Source organism: Cynara cardunculus (assembly GCF_001531365.2).
Source record: "Cynara cardunculus var. scolymus isolate 2C chromosome LG 14, CcrdV1, whole genome shotgun sequence".
Taxonomy (NCBI): domain Eukaryota; kingdom Viridiplantae; phylum Streptophyta; class Magnoliopsida; order Asterales; family Asteraceae; genus Cynara; species Cynara cardunculus.
The window spans coordinates 13,351,211-13,373,046 of record NC_037541.1 but is presented as its reverse complement, the minus strand read 5'-3'; the positions used below and the strand labels follow the sequence as shown (position 1 = coordinate 13,373,046).

The following is a 21,836-nucleotide window of genomic DNA, read 5'->3' as shown; positions in this document are numbered from 1 at the left end:
AAGGGCAAATTGCATGAAAAAGTAACGTATTTTAACTTGATTCCTATTTTGGTTAACGTACTTTCGAAACTTCTATTTTGGTACGTAAGATGTAAAGTTTTAAACATTTAAGTACCCGAGTAATCGATTGAAATATTAGCCGGTTACCATGCTGATGTGACGAATGATGGGATGAAATTTGGTTGAATAACAAATAATACCGAGTTAGATACCACATCAGCATGGTAAGCGACTAAGCGGTTAACTGAATCGATTACACATGTACTTAAATGTTTAAAACTTTACATATTAGATACCAAAATAAAAGTTTTATTGTATTAAATATATTGATAATATAATTAATATCAAAATATTTAAATAGAAAAACCCTTGAAGTTCAATGTACTTTTTAGAGCTTTAACTTTTATTTATTTTACTTCGGAAAATTATGAAAAATCTGTTAAAATTGTTATAATATCATATAGTAAAACTTTGCGATAACAATTGAAGGGCCGTTTATCCAAATGTTTATTCGATAAGCGTTTACATGAGAGAGTCTACACTTTCATTTACATAATCATGTAAGATTATTGTAAATCAAAACGACATTGTATGCGATAAATTATCCGGTAAGCGCTAATTGCGTATGAGTCATCACCCTCGGTAATGGGTATAGACTCTCGATTATTGCTATCGCTCTTACCGGGTAAGATTACTGGTCATTATCATGTACATTCGGTAAGGTAGGTAACACAGTAAATGTTTACCGAGTAAACATTTGGTAATCAAACCCTAACAATGCTTAGGGGCTGTTTGTTTGGCTCTTAATGGTTACATTAAGAGCCAACCTCTTAATCAGTAAGAGGTTAAGGTTGTTTGGCAAAAAAAAATGGCTCTGAATGGTTACATTTCTCCTCTTAACCATTTTGCATCTAAAGGGTCTCTAAACCATTCAGAGTTCTCTTTTTCCATATTTGCCCTCTCCCCCATCGTTCCTCACACAGCGCTCACAGCCCCTCCCCCCACCCTATGATCGCCGGTCTTCAAATCCCTCCCCACACACACGATCGTCGTCCGTATCAACAATGAATATCAACGAATCAGACGTTTCCTCGATCGAAACGTCAGCGTCGGCGTAAAACGGAAGCTCAAGTACTTTGGCAAAGATGTGCGGAAGTCGCCGGAGCTTCTTTTGACGGCAGATAGTAGCAGCGACGTTGGACTGTGAACCAAAATCGTACCGGACGGTGATGTTCCGCTTATTTGGCGCAGGATGAACCTTCATAGTTGTTGGAATCAGAGAAAAAAAGAAAACCCTAGCTACGGAGACAGATTTTGCGTTACAGATCCCAAAAAATGGATCAGAAGGGAAGAYGAGTGATGGTGAGCTATACGTATAGATATGGTGATGAAAGTGAGAGTGGAGGTGGAAATTATGAGTGAAATTCCATGAAATTAGATTGCAGAAGGTAAAAAGTCGACACTTCCCTATCAATGACCCCGGTTTGCTGATACGAGTTCCGTTTGTTTGCTGCCAGTTGTTAATTTAGGTCATACAAAGGCATCCCTAATGTGAATGAGGGTTAAAATGGTAATTTATTATCATTCAGAGAATAATTACCAAACAACATTATTTCATTTAGTACTTAACCATTCTGGCCCTCTTAATCATTCTGACCACTTAACTATTTTGCACCAAACCATTCAGCAACTGCCAAACAGCCTCTTAAACTTCGTAATAATTTGTGTGCCAACCTATTTAAGGACCAAAATAGTCCTCGAGTTTTAGAGAGTTTTATAAATACAATTACCTTTGTATTGTATTATCTTGTAATTGAGCTTAAGGGCAACGTGCTTTACTTGTAAATGTCTTCGATAAATAGGTGACATCGGGTAAGATTTTAGTTTTTTTTTTTTAAAGGTATTATATGCATCAATTTACCCCGTAAGCGCTAACCGTGGTAAAAGTCGTCGTTATCACTTACCGGGTAAGACTCTCGGTATTTGCCTTGCTCTTATCAAGTCAGATTATTAATCCTTGTCATACTCGTTCGATAAGGTAACATGACTTGATAAGCACTTATACAAGTAAGTGTTTGGTAAATGACCCCTAAGTTTATGTTTTTAATTGAAACTGCCCTCTATATAACCACGTTATTGGTTATTGTAACTTAAAACGATGGTAATCAATCTTAGAATACATTTAAACAAAACTTATAAAATCACTGTATTTATCTTGCACAGAAAGAACGAAACATACGTTAGTTCAATGTTTACAAACGATTGGAACGTATGGTTGAGCTTCAGTGAGAATGAGAGTTAAGATAAGAAGTGTAAGGAATAATCTTCACCGTTGGATGTGTATTCGGATGAGATGCACCGAGATACACCAGATCAATATCAGTATCAAGCGTGATTCATGGGTGAGTTTGAGATAAAATGTGATCAAGGGTCCAAATACATTCTCATGTTTTTCACCTTAACTCTCTTTCTGACACGATCTTTCGCCCTGAAACACATGAAGGGTGTTTAGAAAGTCATTCATTTCAATTAAAACTGACCACCATAATCGGATATCCAATTGTAATTGGATCGGATTGAATCCAAATTTTCAACATCCAAAATTGGATCGGTCGGCTCTTGAATGATAGTTTAGAATACAATAAAACGGAGCCGCTCCAATCCAACGATCATCCAATTATCCATCTAATTATTATCAGACCACCACCCAATCGATAACTATATATACTTATTAACATTTTACGAGATTGTTTTTTAGTTGGCACATATACGTAGTGGTTTTCAATAAATTAAGAAAATATATGAATAATTGATTGACACAGTTGATTATTTAGTTGAATACTGTATCGAAACTATCAAATCCGATATAATGGATAACCAATAATAACAATCAACAGATGAAATCGATCCAATCTAATCATCCATCGGATGCGATTGGATCAGTTATCCAATGTTAAATTGACTGGATCGGATGACAAAACCCAACATCCATTGGATGATCGGATCGGATCTACCTAAATCTATTAGATTTCAACTGATGAACACCCTTAAATTTAGTTCAATGCTTACTTTGACAAACGGTAAAAGTTTAGGGGCCAATTTGACACATTACTGAAAATATAAGGGTCAGATTTTGACATATTAATGAAAGTATAAGGGGCCAAATGTATTATCCATCCATTATAAAAAAGCAACAGATCACCCAATCTTGGTGTGCCCTCCTTCAGTGTGTCGTGAATCGATCAGCTCACGAGATCTGGGATTAAACACTGCTGAATCCTTTAGATCTTCCGATTTTTCTGTAATTCAAGCAGAAAATGAAGGTAATTGAGAAGATTCTGGAGTCTACGGCGGCTGGAGATGCCGGAAAAGTTGTTTTCTCCTTCGAATTCTTCCCTCCGAAGACGGAGGACGGTGTCGAAAATCTGTTCGAAAGGATGGAGCGAATGGTGGCGCACGATCCTACATTTTGCGACATTACATGGGGCGCCGGTGGTACCACGGCGGAGCTGACCCTGGAAATAGCGAGGAGGATGCAGAATATGGTGTGTGTTGAGACGATGATGCACTTGACGTGTACCAATATGCCGGTGGAGAAGATAGATCACGCGTTAGAGACTATAAAGAAAGATGGGATCCAAAATGTTTTGGCGCTTCGAGGTGATCCGCCACGTGGGCAGGATAAGTTCGTTCAGATCCAGGGTGGGTTCGCTTGTGCTCTCGACCTGGTAAGTATCACGATCTTGCTTTTGTTCTTTAGTGTTCTTAAATTAAATAATTAGATTTGAATGTGTGAACATGAAGTCTAATCGATCATTGAGTTACCGTCATTTATACACCAGCTACCGATATTAATTAGTTAGATTTGAATTTGTGAATTTGAAGTCTAATCGATAATTGGGTTACCGCGTTTTCTATCTAGCTACCGACACGAATTAGATGATCTAATTGCTAGGACCACATTAAATTTGTGTTGCCTACTAATTATTTATTGAATTGGGTGATTGTGAAGTTTAATTTTGGGGTGTGGTAATGTTATGGAGAGTAGAAAAATGTGCAAAAACTACTGACATTACCTCACCCAGAAATTAGGCTTTAGGATCATCTAATTCAATAAATAATTAGCAAGCTCCAACAAGTGATTAAGAATCTCGATGAAATACTGGCGCAAATCTAATCTCTGATCGAGTTAGTGACGTTTCTACCTAGCTACCGGCAGTTAGATGACCTAAATGCTAGGACCACATTAAATTTGTGCGTCCAGGATTAGATTTTTGAAAGGCAACGTGGTATTTCATAGAGATTCTCAGCCACTTGTTGGAGCTTACTATTATTTATTGAATTTGGTGATTATGAAGTCTAATTTACGGGTGTGGTAATGCTATAGAGTAGTTTTGCCTACTTTCTAGTTATTGGTTTCATACTTAGATTCTTCAAAACTATGTTTAGATGGGTGAATCTTAGCTTTTGAGATCTGTGAAGTCGATAACAAAATTCTCTAAGATGATTTGGATCATGAAGCTATAGGGGCAGGTTTCCTTAGGAACCTAAAATTGATCAGGAACCCAGGAACATCCCACAACTGGACATGTGGCTCATCCTGGAGGGATACATGGCATGTTGTGGGCGGTAACTTCCCTCTGATGCTATAATATAGTAATACGTGCACCTTTTTTGCTTTCCAGGTTGAGCATATCCGCAAGTCGTATGGTGACTACTTTGGCATAGCTGTTGCTGGCTATCCAGGTTTCCATCTCACTTCACTTTCTCTTTATTTCTAGACTACCAAGTTTCCTATGCATGATATTAGCATTATCTGCGGTATTATCCTATTTATTATTTTAGGGCTGAAACTTTGTAATTACCTATCTTTTAATGTTTCTAAAAAATTTGCTTCTCAGAGGCACATCCTGAAGTCATTGAAAGCAATGGCTTGGCTACCCCAGAAGCATATGAAAAGGATCTTGCTTACCTCAAGAGAAAGGTAAAATGTACTTTCAAAATTTAGGTGTTTCAGAATACAATATACTTACAAAATTTAGGTGCTTTGAGGTCGTGTACGTATGAAATAAGAACAATGTGTAAGCTTCAAAGATATAAAGATAGTTAAATAATCAGTTTTTGAAATTTTTGAAGGAATGGATTATTCAAACAATACTCTATTTCTATTGCCCTTTCGTAGAGTAAACCTGTGGCAAACATCAATGCAACAATCTCTTCTGTTTAAGAGAGAGAGCGAGAGAGAGAGTGTGTGATTAAGAGGGAAGAGAATGTGTAGTAACTCACCTGTTTTCCTTTAAAAGCAAATTGCGTTACCGAAGATAACCCATTATGATATACTTTTGTTAAGTTTTTGATGATCAATGTAGACGGTATATATGTGTCTTTTGGGACTATATTTTGGTACACACTGTTATCTTCATCTGTGGTTCTGCAATTATGTTTTGGTAAGTTATATTAACCGCTCTGCTTTAACCAATGGGTTGACTTGGAACTGTTTTGAACCTAATTGTGGTGACTCCCTTAGCCATGCGGGAGGGGGGTGTTACTAGTTGTGGTATCAGAGCCAGGTTTCGATCCTGGGACCTGGGTTATGAGTTTGATGGTTTGACAACCCTGGTGCATAGTTCTCCATTTTATTGCAAGCATTTTTTATTCTTGGTGCATCTTTGGGCATAGGCTAATGCTTCTTGAGCAACCTTATCCTTTGCCTGTCTTCTCGTTTCTTGTGCATTTAGTTTGTAGTCCCCAATACTAGAAAACATTTGAAGTTAGTCACATGATTTAATACAAACATTGATCAAAGTGAAGGTCAAATCTTTCTTGATTGTTATGTTTTCATATAAATTAAGCATGTTTTATGTTTGCTAGTCTTTCGTCAATGGTGAATTTAGTTCGGTTTATATGAACATCAACTTAAGATGAAAAAGTAAACCATGCAGCCAACTCAAACCCTATATACGATCATTCAAGTTTCTTAGAAGAATTAATTAACAAATCAAAGCATTTGTTGCTGTTCACTGTTTTGTAGATGATTACTATTTCTAATCTTGGATTTCATTTTGCAGGTTGATGCTGGAGCCGATGTGATTGTCACTCAACTTTTCTATGATGTTGATAATTTTCTCAAATTTGTGAATGATTGTCGGCAAATTGGAATAACCTGTCCCATTGTTCCCGGCATTATGCCCATTAACAACTATGGTGGCTTCATTCGCATGACTGGTTTCTGCAAAACTAAGGTGTGCTGGCCTGCAAACTTGTTATTCTAATGAATGGGCTGTTTGGTTGATTTTTCCAGAAGTCCTGTATAGATAAATCTGACCGTGTGGATGAATGTGTCTGTATAGATTGGGAAGGTTTTTGTTTGGGAGGGTTTTTTCATAGATGGAAGGAGCATACAGGACTTATGGAAAATCATTGCTATAATAACGTGTAATTATTAATCATTGGCTACTGCAGATCCCATCTGAAATCACTGCTGCTTTGGAGCCCATCAAGGACAATGAGGAAGCTGTTAGAGCCTATGGAGTTCACCTTGGTACTGAAATGTGCAAGAAAATTATGGCTAGTGGAATCAAGACATTGCATCTTTACACACTCAACATGGAAAAATCTGCATTGGCAATATTGACAGTAAGTACAAGTCCTCGATATATTTTCATTTGGAATAACAGGGGTTGTAGCACTCCAATCTCGAAGCGTAAAAGCTTAGCTTAACTTGAATCAACTAAAACCTTTTTTCACTAGGTTTTTTTTTTTTTGGGGGGGGGGGTTCTTCACTGATTAAGCTCTGCTATTTAGGGTAGAGGTCAAGTCTGATTGATCTTACCCCTTAGGCTCTGCCTTTGGGTGGGTTATACTGGACTTCCAAATAACTTGAATCAACTAAAACCATTTTCACTAGGTGAGGAGGCCCTTCATTGAATAAGCTCTGCTCTTGAGGGTAGAGGTCAGGTCTGAGTACATCTTACCCCTTAGACCCTGCCTCTGGGTGGGTTAATACTGTGCTTGTTTAGTTTAACTAAAACCGCTATTGGAAGTTATCAGCCACACACTACCAATGACTTATTAGGGACTCATGCTCCATAATCGGAACCTATATGTGATGGGATGTTACACACCTCCTCCACTCATATTTCTAATGATACCACGAGGATGTAGGACCAAACAAACACCCAAGAGTCAAGTGGACATGCAATCTAATCTAAGGGGTGTTTACTACCGGCCTACCGCCTGATAAGAGGTGCTTACCCGTTCAGAGAGGCTACTGTTTACCAAGCTCCTCTTACCAGTCCATGATGTTTACCAAGATGCTGACTTGGTAAGCTTAGGGAGGGAGTCTTACTCGGTCAGTGACTCGAACCGCCTCTTACCCAATTAGCGGTTATCCTATATGTGTTGGTAAACAACCCCAGTTAGCGCTTACTCGGTCCTCTGTTATGCAATCTAAATAGGCTTCATATCCAACAAGATATCCGAGTGCTATGGTTCTGAAGAACATTTGATGCTTCCAAATGAATAACATCATTTGCATTAATGAATGTAAACTTACACTAAAATTTACCGTGCAGAATCTTGGTTTGATTGAAGAGTCCAAAATTTCGAGGCCACTACCATGGAGGAGACCTACTAACCTTTTCCGTGTTAAAGAAGATGTTAGACCTATTTTCTGGTATGCAACACAACATGAATTTTGAACTTGATCTATTAACAATTTGCTGTGTAATGTGTGTGACAAACTTCAAAATATACAATCTTTCTGTTGATAGGGCCAATCGTCCAAAGAGCTACATATCGAGGACTATCGGTTGGGAACAATACCCGCATGGGCGTTGGGGCGATTCTTCTAATGCATCATATGGAGCATTGACTGACCATCAGGTACATGCGATTTTTAACTTTTGTACATGAGTCTTGTAAATATGCTTACAATTTTATTTTACTTTGAAGTTTATGTTATTTCTCATTTGTGAGTATATATATATATATACACACACAGAGGGAGGTTCAGGGGTAAATCCCTAAGAAAATGAAAAATTGAGGAACACCCAATAAGTAGTAACCATTCATTTGGACGGTATGCACATGTGCATACAAGTAATTGAAGTTGTGTCTTGGTTTTTATGCATGTGTGCATATATGCTGTCATCTAAAAATATATATGACTCTTTTCTCATATGCTGTGAATGTACGAGCAGTTCATGCGACCACGTGCCCGTGACAAGAAACTTCAGGAAGAGTGGGTAGTCCCTTTGAAAAAGTTCGATGATATTTCTGAGGTATTGTATTTCTGCTTAAATTTACTTTACTTTTGGAGGTTTATCACAACAATTTCATGTAAAAATGTGTCTAACCAAATCGTTATATATCAGAAATTCATGAAATACTGCCTTGGGCAACTAAAAACTAGCCCATGGTCCGAACTAGATGCACTTCAGCCAGAGACAAAGATCATCGATGAACAACTAGCTTCTATAAACCTCAAGGGTTTCCTTACCATCAACAGTCAACCGGCCATTAATGGAGAGAAATCCAACTCTCCATCTGTCGGTAAGATTTTACTTAAGCATGAATCCTCTTAATTGGACTTCTTTAAACACACACACACACATATACATATAGAGAGAGGGGGGGGGGGGGAGGTTCAGGGGAAAACCTCCAAAATATGAAAAACTAAGGAACGCCAGTCGCCATTATAGCCATTCATTTGTACGATATGCATGTGTGCATGCAAGTAATTGAAGTTGTTTCTTGGTTTCTATGCATGTGTGCATACCGGACAAATTGCTTACAAATTACTTATATACACATGTGCATACTGTCCAGGGTGTTCCTCAAATTTTCATTTTTTATGGTTTTCTCCTGAACGTGATATGTATATATATGTATGTCTGTTTGTATTTATATATGCCAAAACTGGCTTGAATCTTTGACCTTTACGGAGGTTCGGATCTCTCTAGTAACAGGTTACCAGCTAGGCCAATGACCCTTTGGTAATTGGACTAAATTTTCAAGAATCATACCTTTTTTTGGCAACGATACCATTTTTCTTGCAAGTATGCAAAAGTAAAAAAACACTACATGCTATTTGATGTAACAAAGATTTTTTTTTCTAAATTAATGTAATGACTTTACGACAATTTCTATTTAATATAACAAAGTTTCAAATTTTCTTATTTAATGTAACATTTGATGACGTGGATGTTAAGTTGATTGTCCACTTTGTCTTAACTCCTTCATAAGCTGATATCTGAGTCATCAAATGTTACAAGATCAACAGATTAACAGATTACCGGTAAAAAAAAAAGAGTACACAATAAGAAATTTTGAAACTTTGTTGCCTCAATATTTTTCGTTACCCTAAATAGGAAGTTTATTTTCGCATTTATGCAAGAATGGTGGGTTCTTACTTCTTACCAATTTTAATTGGCTTTGAAGGATGGGGCCCTGCGGGCGGGTACGTTTACCAAAAAGCATACGTAGAGTTTTTCTGCTACGAAGAAAAGTTAAAGGCTCTCGTGGAGAAATGCAAGGCGAACCCTTCACTCACGTTCTTGGCTGTGAACAAGGAAGGGAATTTGCTTTCTAATGTCGGGAAAAACGACGTGAATGCCGTTACATGGGGAGTGTTCCCAGCTAAAGAGATCATTCAACCAACCGTCGTTGATCCTTCGAGCTTCTTGATATGGAAGGATGAGGCCTTCGAAATCTGGTCAAGAGGATGGGCGCAATTTTATCCCGAGGATGACTCTTCCCGATCACTTCTCCAAGAGGTTTGTTTTCTGCTCTATTTTCTCTCACTTGGTTCGAGCCGAATATACTGGTTTTATTTGGTTCGGTTTGGTTTAGTATTTTAGACGGTTCATTAGTCTCGAAACATATGAAATTGGAACCAAGAACTAGGACCTTACCGTGGATCCGCTTTTGGTCGGCTTTTGACTCGACTAAGACCGTGTTCGACAAACCATAAGCTAGCTTGTTTTTTGAGCTTACTGAAAAAGTCTCATTTAATTAGCCGTAAGCTTTTTTTTTCTTCGAAAAAGCTCATTCAAGTAGTGTTTCAACTAGCTCTGAAGGTCTTTTTTTTCTTCCAATTATGCCTTTCAAAAAATTTCAATATTTTTCTCAACATGTCCTTTTAGGTCATTTTACATTGTCATTTAGTTTATGAGTTAGTATTTTTTTAGTAAGCACAACAATTTATCTGCTAGCAACTAGTTTTTCAGGTCACATCTAGTTTGTCAGCCATAGCTAGTTTGCCAAACATCTCCTTACATAGACTAAGCAGATGTTTGGTTAGTTTTTCATAAATCCTATATGGATAAAGTTGTCTACCTGAATTAATCTGTTTGTATAGACCATGAAGGTTTTTGTTTGAGAGAGTTTTTTTATAGATGAAAGAACGGTGTTTTTTAATTGGAAGCCTGCATAAAGTTCCCCCTATAAGCTTACTGAATAAGCCTTTTTCGATATGATTAAGACTCTACCAAACATTCATTTATAGCTGATTGCATAAGTTGTGAGTCCCATTAAGCTCATTAAATTGAAAAACCAACACTGAATTCCCTTTTTGGTACATTTATGATCTCTTCTTCCCATGAAAATTACCACACTTTACTAATAAAAATAAACCAACCCAAACGTAACCTGTAAATCCCACTCAAAGTAGAGCGTTTGTTTATATGAAGGGTAAGAACGCGTCAAGTGTAATATCTTCTTTGTTCCAATTGATTACAGGTACAAAAGACTTCCTACTTGGTGAGCTTGGTCGATAACGATTACGTCAACGGCAACTTATTCGCTGTTTTCAAGGGTTTCTAATGAATCTCGAGAGAGAAAATGATCGTGTTACATTTTATACTTCTATAGTTTGACGTATTTTTGTCTTCGTAACGTCCGTTGCAACCGATTTATTTATTTCGATTGAAGAACGAGCGGGTGTTTTACTTCGTATAATGTACAAGTATTAATGCATTATGTATCATCGTGTCATTGCTTATAAGGTAGTAATCTCTATTTGTATGGTTGGATTTTCAATCTCTTGTGGAAATGTCATCATGTTTTTGTGAATTTGCAATTTGGTGAGATAATTACATATATACTTCCGACAGACTGGGCGGATGAGAGTGAGGTAGACCGGTGAAATAATTTTTTAAGTTTTAGGGTTTAAATTCTAATGGGTAATTTATGAGCCGTTTACTAAACACTTATCTAGTAAATGCTTACCAAGTCATTAGTCATGTTACCTCATTAGATGAACATGACAAGAATCGAGAATCATAACTGGTAAGAGAAATGACAAGAACCGAGAATCATAGCCTTTTGGCCTCCTTGGAGGTTATGGGTTCAAACCTCACTAAAGGTGAAGATGGTGTGTGAGTTTATTTGTTGCATTTGTCATTTTGCCGTATATAAATATTATATAATTCAAAAAGAAGAGCAATGACGATGACCAAAAGTCTTATCCTATAAGTGATAGTGACGGCTCTTACGCGTATAACGCTTACTGGGTACATTGTTGCATAGGATTGCCGTTTTTACGGACTAAAATCTTATTCGATAAGATAGTGATAGTATTGAATTTTACCGATAAGTACTTACCGGATAATACAAGACAAGCCCACAAGGGTTGCGTTCCAGTGAGAATGAGAGTTATGGTAAGACGAGATTTTCACCCTTTGATCAATCATAATTGAAGTATTCCACTAGATCAACATTAATGAAAAATACTAGATCAATTCCCTTCTAAAACTCAATTCATGGTTTTGTGATTCAACGTGATAAAGGGTCCTAAACCTTTTAACTCATATGCCTTGTTTATACAGTGTTTATTTCATATATGAAAGGTTCATGACTATTTTTTACACATAAAATCTGGTTTGTAAGTCTGTACAATTTATCAAATTCATAAATGCTTGTACATGTAGGGACAAGTTCCGTTAGGAACCTAAAATTGATTATGAATCATGCAACCGCCCACGCGTCGTTTTGAACAATATATGTCTTTCAAGAAGATAAATAACTGGGAGTTGGCGCCTACATAACTGCTTGATAGCAAGCTGCTCTCCTTTATTTGAATACCCACCTACGGTATTTACTTACTTTTGAAGGACATTTAAACGCTCATTTTACACATGGTATATTCATCTGGAATATGGACGTTTATTGACCATGTACCACCAACACATGACACATGCAACACTATAGACCATTATCGGGTTCCTTAACAAAAGTATGTGTATACACACACACACACGTTCTTTTGTTAATCGTTCAATTAGTGTAAAATTCGTTAACTGGGGTATTTTTGTCTTTTTCATATATTGGCATCTCGCTTACGCAATTATCACATTTGCTTTGTTTATTTAATTTTTAATTATCTCACTCATTTTATGGTTTCACCAATAAACTTTGGTATTTTTTTTGGAACAATCAATATTCATACATAAAACAACATTATGGACTTTAAACAAAAATCATTATTTCACTTGGTAAGTTCGGTAAAAAAAACTTGGACCAATCAAAGTTCATAGATGAAACATCACTATGAACTTTAAACAAACACCACACAAAACATGATTATCTTTCAAAAAACAAAAACAAAAACAAAAACAAACATCATATTAAATAAAGTTTGATGGAGCAGTTCAAGAGGGAGAAAAAAGACTGGTTGATAACTAAAAGACAAAATGATTACAATTCCTACCTCGGACCGGCAAGTGACACCTCCGCAATTTATATCCAAGTCCACAAGTTAGGGAGGTGCCACTTGAGAACCTAGGTAGAAATTGTAACCTTTTTTTTGTCTTTTAGCTACCTCTGCAAGTTAGGGAGGTGCCACTTGTGGAGATAGTGACATTGAAATAATAGAGAAAGATGAACGACTAAAAGACCAATTGATGAGAGAATAATAACCATTTTTTCGGTCAATTTCCCTATCTAATTACCTTTGGATATGTGTAATCAGGGTCGTGTTCCGATGAGGAGAGTTAAGATGAGAAATGTAAAAAAAGATCTCTACCTTTTGATGCATCATAAGAAGCAATCTCCACATTTTAATGCATATTATAAAACGAGATGTATCAGATCAATCCCTGTATCAAACACGATTCATGAGTGAGGTATTGTTTGTTTACCTCTTAGTAGTTTCATTAAGAAGAAATATCTGAATGGTTAGTGGATGAATTTTGTTTGATAAAAAAAAGTTTTGCTTTTAATGGTTATAAAAATTTCATTAAGCTAAAGCTGCTTACTCCTCCCCGCGCTTCTATTCTTCTTCCCGCTCACCGAACCAAATTTCCATCGGTTTCAATTCAATTCAAACCCTACACACACATATAATAATCCAACCCAAATGTAGTTTCAATTCAGAAAAAAAGGGTTTTGGAGAACCATGATCGGATCCGCCAATGATCCAGCACAACCATTCGCCAAAACCATTTGTTCAATCTGTTACGAAGATCTCAAACCCATTGTTGAAGATCTTCAAGCCATTTCAATTTGCGGTCATGTCTTCCATGAGCTCTGGTTCGTATCAAATTAACTCGTTTTTAGTAATCCTTTTCTTTTTTGTATTTCTTTACATGATCTACGAGATTAATTGGAATTAGGATCAACAAATTCGTAAAACCCTAGTCTTTATTCGATGAAGTTTAGTGTCCTGTTACATCTTACTTGTAGTTTGTGGTGCATTCCTTATGTGAAATGTATGTCGATGAATATATTTTTAACTCGAAACACATGAATTTCAGTTTCAAATTACTTCCGTTTTACTCAATTCAGTAATATTTTGTATATTTTATTATCCTTTATGATATCAATTGTAAACAATTTGTTAAACCCTAGTTGCTATTCAATGAATGTTAGGGGTTGTTTGGTTGGTTTTCCATTAAGTTCTACATGTTTAAAGCTGACTCTGTGGATTAATCTGTTTATATAGATTGCCAAAGTTTTTGTTTGGAGGGTTTTTTCATAGATGGAAGGAACATGTCTCTTTAATTGGGAGGGAAATGTTTGGAAAAACTTGGTTTTCTTAATAAAGCTCCTCCCTAGAAGCTTATTGAATAAGCCCGCTTTCTATATCATCATGCCATTACCAAACAGTAATGTATAGCTGAATGAGTAAGTTGTGTGTCCCATAAGGCTCATTAAGCTGCTAAGTGCTAACAAACATGACCTTAGGGTGTCTCTACTTATAATTTGCAGGTTTGGTGTAATTTTTGTCCATAATGCATTTCTATCATTTGTTTATTTTGGATGAATCTTATATAAACTGATTTTTGGACTCAGTCTATGGGAAAACCTTTGTGTTTTTTTATATAGAGATGTGATGATATATAATGCATGAATTTGAGTTTTAGATTCAGAGTTTAGTCAAATATATATAATTGATACATTCAGTGTCTCCCTATGTGGCTATGTGTGATTTATAGGTGTGGTGCAATATGCTCCATACATCTATTAATGTATATGTCTGAAAACATTTTGTATATATCGGAAAAGGGATTTTCTTATTCAACCATTGGTGGTGCATTTGAGTTCTTGATCTAGAGACCCTTGTGTTCATGAGGTGTGATGATATTTAATGAATGAATTTCAGTTGTTAGAGTTCAATAATGGTTGATTGCAGCATAACAAAAAAAGTGTTAACCTTGTATATGGGACACATAAACAGTTTTCGGATTTAAGATTCTCTTATGTGATGATGTACCGATCTTAAAGGAATTCACCATTGTCAGCAAAAGGTTAACTGGATTCAGATACACTCTTTAGGTTGCAAATAAGCAACCCTTTCCCAGCTCCTGAATTTGAATGATGTGTGTGTGTATGTGTTTGTGTGTTGTTAACGTTGATTGTTCATTATAATCGTTCGAACTTTTTATAAGTTCTAAGTCCAGACATTTATGTTTAAAATGCTATCATATCTCTAGACCCGACCTTAGGGTTTGATATATTGGGATTGTTTAGCTTATTGATAGATTGTTTGTTTCTAATGGTGACAAACTTAGCATACAACAGTGGTTCGAGTACTGTTCGAAAGGGAAGAAGAAATGTCCCATATGCAAGCAAAACTGTTCAGCATCCAACGTGAGTCGGCTCTATTTCCAGTCAGTTGGTGATGCTAATGAGCCTAAGCTCTCTCAAAAACTGCAAAGTCACAAAGAAGACCCAGAGGAACTGCAGATAGAAGTCAGGAGACTTGAGGGTAAGGTCAAGGGGCTCAACTCAGCTTTAGGAAGTCGAGAGGATGATCTCAAAAACATTAGTAATGAGGTAATAGTTTCATTCCCACAAACTTGTAAATAACTGAGGTTTTGATGATGCTTTTATGTGTTATGGGGTGAACTGTTGTAACTGAGTTGGTTTTCCATTGAGATCTGTATGGATAAAGCTGTATGTGTGGATTAATATGTTTGTATAGATTGAGAAGGTTTTTATTTGAGAGGGGTTGAGAGGGACGGGTTTGGAAAAATTTGGCTTTCTGTATAAAGCTCTCCCCCATAAGCTTATTGAATAAAAATTTTCTATAACATCAAGCCACTACCAAACAGTCATGTATAGCCGACTGAGTAAGCTGTGAGTCTCATTAAGCAGCTAACAACAGGCCCTTAGTGATCCTTTGATGTGCTATATCAAATTTGATAGCAGAAAGACCTTTCTATTTGGTTGTCATGCAACTTTTTAAATTTCAATATAATGTTGCAAGATCTTTTCAGCTGCCCATGAAAAATGTATGTAATCACAAGTCAATTATATATATGATGTTATCGCCCTCGGGCATGTAACTCAGTTGGCAAAGGGGCGGAGCGACTTTGCTCAAATACATAACGGGTTCAAGTTCGAATTCTGCGGGAGACGGGCTTGACCCCCTTTGCTAGTCTCAGCTACTGAGTCAGCTCTGAAATGCCTCCTTACATGTGGTTCTTAGGGGGCAATTTCATGTGGGGCTGTTACGGGTTGTTGGTAATCAACTTTTTTGCTCAAATTATATATGATATAATCTTTGGTGGTTTAGATAACAAAAACCGTAAAGATCTTATTTATTTTTTGGTATCTTTTGGCTAGTGTAATATCTAATAATTTGTATTTGACTACACTTTGCGATGCTTGTCTACTACTTCTCTTGATTACATTAATGGTGTATTTTCTATCTTTAGCTTTGTGTGTGCAAAGAGCAGTTGAAGAAAGAATCAGCATTGAAAAATGAAGCTTTGGAGCAAACCCAGACAATTAATCGTTTACTTAATATGAAAACACAGGTAAAACACTGTTTTCATTTGAAAGCGATTGACTTTTTGAACACTTTGCTTTTCATTGCACCAACCATTGATCTTATGAAATGCCAAAAAGAATCTGTTTGCAAGAATGAGCAAATTTTGGACAAATTGTTGAAATGTAAAATGAAAACAAAGCTATTGTACTTGGCACTTTTTGTCTAAAATTTCTCATTCTTGCCAAATATCTTTTTAAAAGTCAGTTGCTCTTTTCTAGACATCACTAGAGTTATCCTAAGAGATTCCATTCACATGTGAATGATGCTGGGAGCCTGTTGCTTTTTCATTCTTTTTGGATGTTTGGCTTAGGGAGGGTGCATTTCTTACTATTAATTATATTGCAGGAACTTAATAAATCAGATTTGGAACGCATTAAGTTGCAGGAGAGGAATATGGCTTTAGCCAAAGAACTTGCTTCATTCAAGTTGTAAGTGCTCTTTGAGGGAGAAAAAACCTTCATTTTTCTGATTCTTAATTTAATTTTTAGCATTTAGATGGCTAGATGATTATGAGATTTGTAGGGTCTCTGATTTAAACTTGGAAGAGGAAGAGATTGTGAAACTTGCTTCTTTGGGTACTGGGGCCCACAGTAAAGAGAGTTCTGATGTCTTAAAGAAGTCATTGGTTGTTCGCAACAAGTAAGCTATTTTTTTACCCTTTTCATGGAAACATAGGGGGTTATTTCGTTATTTTAAGTTTAGCAGCGATTTAAGTCTGCCTACATCTCACCCCTCTCAAACCTTACTTTTAATGGGCCTGTTTGATTTGGTTTTTTAAGTTTTGCAACGTTTTTCAATTGATAGAAACTCTCTATTAACGTGGTAGTTGTCTATGTCTTCTTTGTTAATTTGAAATAAAAAACAAACTCAATTTTCTTTTAATGCATTGTTATGAATCAAGCTCTCAATTTATTAACAGTGGGATCAAAGGAAAGAAGTAATCTGTTGTATGATTAAATGGAAAATAAACTGGGAACCTCTAGCATTCGAGGAGGCTAGTCTCTCCTAAACAAAACAATGAACAATTTTCTGGATACCTTTATTCTTCTGCCACCCCCTATTTATACTATCAATTTATTTAGAATTACCCAATTACCCCTTCTATCCCTCTTCTAGAATATATAGCATATTGGGCTTGGGCCTGTAGGTTGATGCATGGAATGCATGTATCATTTTCCCTGAACCTCTTGCTTTCATGTCTAGAACCGAAATAAATGATGAACATGGGGCAAGTAGTGGGCACATTAAAAGATAATAATAACACACTGAAAGATCAGGAATATTTAGTATTCTCCTGTGTCTCAAAAATCAAAATGAATGTCTACAATGAAAAAGCCACATGTTTTAGAAATGTGTAACTTTTTCACTTTTGAGTTCAGTAAATGACAGATTTGCTCTTAATAATAGAGGGAGTAATGAATTTCTCCATCTCATAATTAAGGGTAGTATTAGAAAGCAGACAATTACTTTTAGGTTTAGGGGAAGACCCCAAAAAAAATGAAAAACTGAGTAACACTTGGTAACCATTCACCTGTAAGGTATGCACATGCGCATACAAGTTATTTGTAAGTAATTTTTCTAGTATGCACATGTGCATAACATGCACACAAGCATAGAAACTTGGAAACATCTTCAATTACTTGTGTGCACATGTGTATATTGTAGAAATGAACGGTTATTAGGATGTTCCTCAGTTTTTCATTTTTTTGGAGGTTTCCCCCTAAACTTAAATCTACTTACAAAAGAGGACACTTATTTTGGGAAAACTAAAATAGAAACATGGTAACTTATTTTGGGACAGAGGGAGTAGTTAATTACCATCTTGTATTGTATTCATTGATCTTCTTCCAATGCTTATATTATAATTTTTTCTTCATATTACTATTCTCTTACTATTTCATGCCTTATAATAGGATGTATAAGGAACTAATTGCCAAGTGCAACACTCTTGGAAGAGAAGAGGCACACACCCGTAAAAAGCTTGAAAAAGCTAAAGAGAAAGTAGATAAATTGAAGGCAAGTCCATTTTAAAAACCATTTTGATATCTAATCTTGCTGAATGGATAATCTTTCTTTTTGAAAGGCATGAATGGATAATCTTTCTTTTTGAAAGGCATGAATGGATAATCTAATATGCGTTACTTTTCAGAAAAGAATCCAAGAACTGGAAACCACAAATGAAATTAAAGACAATGAAGTCTTGAGAGCATTAAAAGCTTCCCGGACAACAAAGAGATCCGTGAGTGTACTAAATGGTGTGGACTCCACTAGTATCGACACATGTACGCCACAGGATACAATAAAGGAAGACGTAGATCAAGTTGCAGCCATGTCTATTGATCCCGTTCATCTTAGAAATACGAAGAGGTTAAAAGTCTCGGAGAATATTGACGGAAGTAACAATAAAGATGGTTTCAGCACTCCGGACCCGGGGATAAGTTCCTACATTCTAATTGACGATGACACACCCGAGGTTTTAAAATCACATGAATTTTCGTCATTTGATCCAGTTCCTGAGCCTACTAAAAGCGCAACAAATGGTGGTTCCTGTTTATCGAGGCCTGTGCATGAAACAAGAAAACAAAATGGGGTTTCTTTGAACCATAAAGACGAGGATGTGCTGCTTCTTCACGAGATTCCGCAAAATAAGTCTCCGGTTAACATCACAAAAGAAGCTTTGCCGGTTGTTAATTCTCAAGAAGGTAATGATACTTTTCACTGTATGATTCTGAAATGAATGCTGTTTAAGAGGTTGAGCCTTTGGCCATGTTTGGGATTGTAAGCCAACTTATTTGGTCAGCTATACATAACAGTTTGGTAGTGGCTTATTCATTAAGCTTCTAGAGGGGAGCTTTATGTAGAAAGCCAAGTTTTTTTCAACCTCCCCCTCCCAATTGAAAAACACACTTGTTTCATCTATGGAAAAACATTCCCGAATAAAAAGCTTCCAAATCTATACAGACAGATTAATTTACATAGGCAACTCTATCCATACATAACTTAGGGACTCTTTGGTTGGTTTTCCATAAAGTCTTGTATGGATAAAGTTGTCTGCCTGGATTAATCTGTTTGTATAGATTGAGGAAGTCTTTAATTGGGAGGTTTTTTTTTCATAGATGGAAGGAGCAAGTCTGAAAAAAACTTGGCTTTGTACATAAAGCTCCCTCCTAAATGCTTACTGAATAAGCCACTTTCCATATTATTAAGCCACTACCAAAACCATCATGTATAGCTGACTGAATAAGCTGCGAGTTCCATTAAACTCATCAAGTTGTTAACAGACAAACCCTTGATGGAAAACCAACCAAACAACTCTTTATAAGTTGGTTTTTCCAAAATGCTACTTCAAATAGCGTTTCAATAAGCTCCAATGGCTTTTCCACTTTTTTATCTTTCCAATCATGCCCCTTATATTTTTTTTCTTCCAAATTTTACCTTTTCAGCCAACAACTAGCTTATCAGCTGTTTTGCCAAACATAGTCTTTGCGTTTATAATAGATTGATTGCCAACTAGCTATTTTGTCTTGTTTTCTTTATTTTTCTTTGTGAAATCTTGAAAACTACCAGGAGACTTTTGTTTCTCGGCCGGACTGCTAGGTCCAGACGGAACTAAAAGGCACCTTGGAAAATGGTGCAAAAAGGGTCAAAACAAGGGTTTTAATGCGTCTTCGATACCAACACAAGTATCGGGAAATCTTATTGCTATTGGAGCCGATGGTAGAGGTGGTACAATCAAAGTTTTAAGATCTCAGAATCTGTCCTCACAGGTACGTTTTTATCACTTGCATTGTATTCGAGTAAAGCTTTACTATATCATTTGTATGCGTTCAATATACCTATTACTTTTTTCTCTCTTATTTTTCTCGTGTTATATGTTTCATATGCTATTCTTTATTCCTTCTTCCTGTTTACTCACACTCTTGCACAAGCGGAGGGTATTTATGGAAACAACTGTTCTACTATTTGGGGTAGAGGTCAGGTCTACATATATCCCCCACCCTACTTTTTGAGTGAGATTTTCTGAGGGGACATTGACCAAGATAACCAATCTTTCCAACCCATATTCACTTTTTAGCCATTTTTCAATCAAATTCCCATTTTAGCCGGAGTTTGCTTAAAGCCTATTTTCATATCATGAAAAATCTTATGCAATTTGCGTAATTTATATAAGGATCCCCATTTGCTTAAAGATTTTTTTAAAATTTTAAAATAGGCTGTTACGCAAATGTGTAAGGCATTTGCGTAAACTGTGGCTAAAATGGGAATTAAATGCCAAAAGTGGCTAAAAAGTGAATTTGATGATTGAGGAGATTGGCTATTTTGGTCAATTTCCCTTTTCTAAGTCCGTATGGTTTGGCTTTTTATTGTAGTTGAGCAAAGGTTTGCTTTAGAATGTTTATAACTTTCATCTCTACTGATTCTAGTACGGATTTGAGAAGATGGAACACAAAAACTTATCTTGGATTTGCTTTTAACCAATAGTTTGGATAGAAGACTTCTTGTTATTGGCCGTGTTTTAGATTTTTAATGTTGACTAAAACATAAAATTTGTTGCAATCTGCAAATAAAGGCTAGGTCTTAGAACTCCTCCATATGGGTCACCGGTGTCTCCTTAGGACCACTAGGGACTTTCTTTACTGTTATCTTCAAGGCTCCATGGAACTAGTGGAGGCGTGCGCAAGCTGGCTTGGACACCCATAGTTACACCAGATAAACATATACCATCTCTTTTGAGATAATCATGGTAACTTGGGGACTTTGTTGCCAGTACAAGTTTTTGCTTATTTTTGGGGAGTATTTAACGAAAATACTACCCTTTTTGTGTTCTTGTATACTTAGGGCCGATTGGTTGGTTTCAAATTAAGTCCTGTATGAATAAAATTGACTTTGTGGAGCAATTTGTCTGTATAGATTTAGAGGGTTTTTTCATTGATGGAAGAAGCTTGTATTTTAATTTGGAGGTGTAGGTTTGGAAAAAAAACTTGGCTTTCTGTATAAAGCTTCCTTCTAGAAGCTTATTGAATAAGTTACTTTCTATATCATTAAGTCACTACCAAACATTCATGTATAGTTGACAAAATAAGCTACGAGTCCCATTAAGCTCGTTAAGCTGCTAATAAACAAATCCTTAATGTGGCTGCGGTTATTAGTTGACACACAAGGGTTAAACTCTTGTTAGCATTTGTATCATTAGTAACCTTCCATTTCTTTCTATATGAGCAGGATTGCAAAGAATCTTCAGTTTTGGCCAAAAATGGCAAGTATGGCACCAAAACAAGTAGTTTGCAACCGCGTGGGTGCTTGCAGATCGACCACTTCTTTCGAAAAGCCGGTCAATAGTTAGTATAAAACTTTGTTATATGTAGATTTCTTTGGTGGTAATCATGAGTTTCTTGGTCAGCTTACGTGCATTGGCTAATCCCCTGGGCAACCACGAATGATCTGAAGTTATCGCAGGTGAACCTACATGACCACAATTTTGAATATAAAATCAACCTCAATTGGCAAAAATATGACAATCTTGATATGGTTGATGTATTTTTATGCCTAAAGGGAAAGG

General features: G+C 36.3%; 2 protein-coding genes across 2 annotated transcripts; both read left to right on the top strand.

The window, feature by feature from the left end:
* Positions 1-3,217: 3,217 nt before the first annotated feature.
* On the top strand, positions 3,218-11,073 carry LOC112526502 (methylenetetrahydrofolate reductase 1-like). Its single transcript, XM_025136799.1, has 11 exons — positions 3,218-3,728; positions 4,686-4,746; positions 4,902-4,984; positions 6,069-6,242; positions 6,463-6,636; positions 7,575-7,675; positions 7,773-7,884; positions 8,202-8,282; positions 8,376-8,553; positions 9,442-9,776; positions 10,741-11,073. Exons 1-11 carry the CDS (start codon positions 3,318-3,320, stop codon positions 10,822-10,824), a joined length of 1,794 nt encoding a protein of 597 aa, XP_024992567.1. The 5' UTR covers positions 3,218-3,317; the 3' UTR covers positions 10,825-11,073.
* A 2,323-nt stretch (positions 11,074-13,396) lies between these two features.
* LOC112526916 (E3 ubiquitin-protein ligase TRAIP) lies at positions 13,397-21,745 on the top strand. Its single transcript, XM_025137357.1, has 9 exons — positions 13,397-13,530; positions 15,012-15,276; positions 16,161-16,262; positions 16,622-16,704; positions 16,799-16,915; positions 18,190-18,292; positions 18,426-18,978; positions 19,844-20,043; positions 21,500-21,745. The coding sequence occupies exons 1-9, from the start codon at positions 13,397-13,399 to the stop codon at positions 21,614-21,616; spliced, it is 1,674 nt and encodes a 557-aa protein (XP_024993125.1). The 3' UTR covers positions 21,617-21,745.
* The last annotated feature ends 91 nt before the right edge of the window (positions 21,746-21,836 follow it).

Excerpts from the sequence above, each read along its gene's own strand:
- LOC112526502 (XM_025136799.1), top strand. The coding sequence starts at position 3,318 with ATGAAGGTAATTGAGAAGATTCTGGAGTCTACGGCGGCTGGAGATGCC. Across the intron at positions 8,283-8,375 it reads AGTTCGATGATATTTCTGAG|AAATTCATGAAATACTGCCT; the intron begins GTATTGTATTTC and ends GTTATATATCAG. Across the intron at positions 9,777-10,740 it reads CCCGATCACTTCTCCAAGAG|GTACAAAAGACTTCCTACTT; the intron begins GTTTGTTTTCTG and ends AATTGATTACAG.
- LOC112526916 (XM_025137357.1), top strand. The coding sequence starts at position 13,397 with ATGATCGGATCCGCCAATGATCCAGCACAACCATTCGCCAAAACCATT. Across the intron at positions 13,531-15,011 it reads CATGTCTTCCATGAGCTCTG|CATACAACAGTGGTTCGAGT; the intron begins GTTCGTATCAAA and ends TGACAAACTTAG. Across the intron at positions 16,705-16,798 it reads GAACTTGCTTCATTCAAGTT|GGTCTCTGATTTAAACTTGG; the intron begins GTAAGTGCTCTT and ends TGAGATTTGTAG.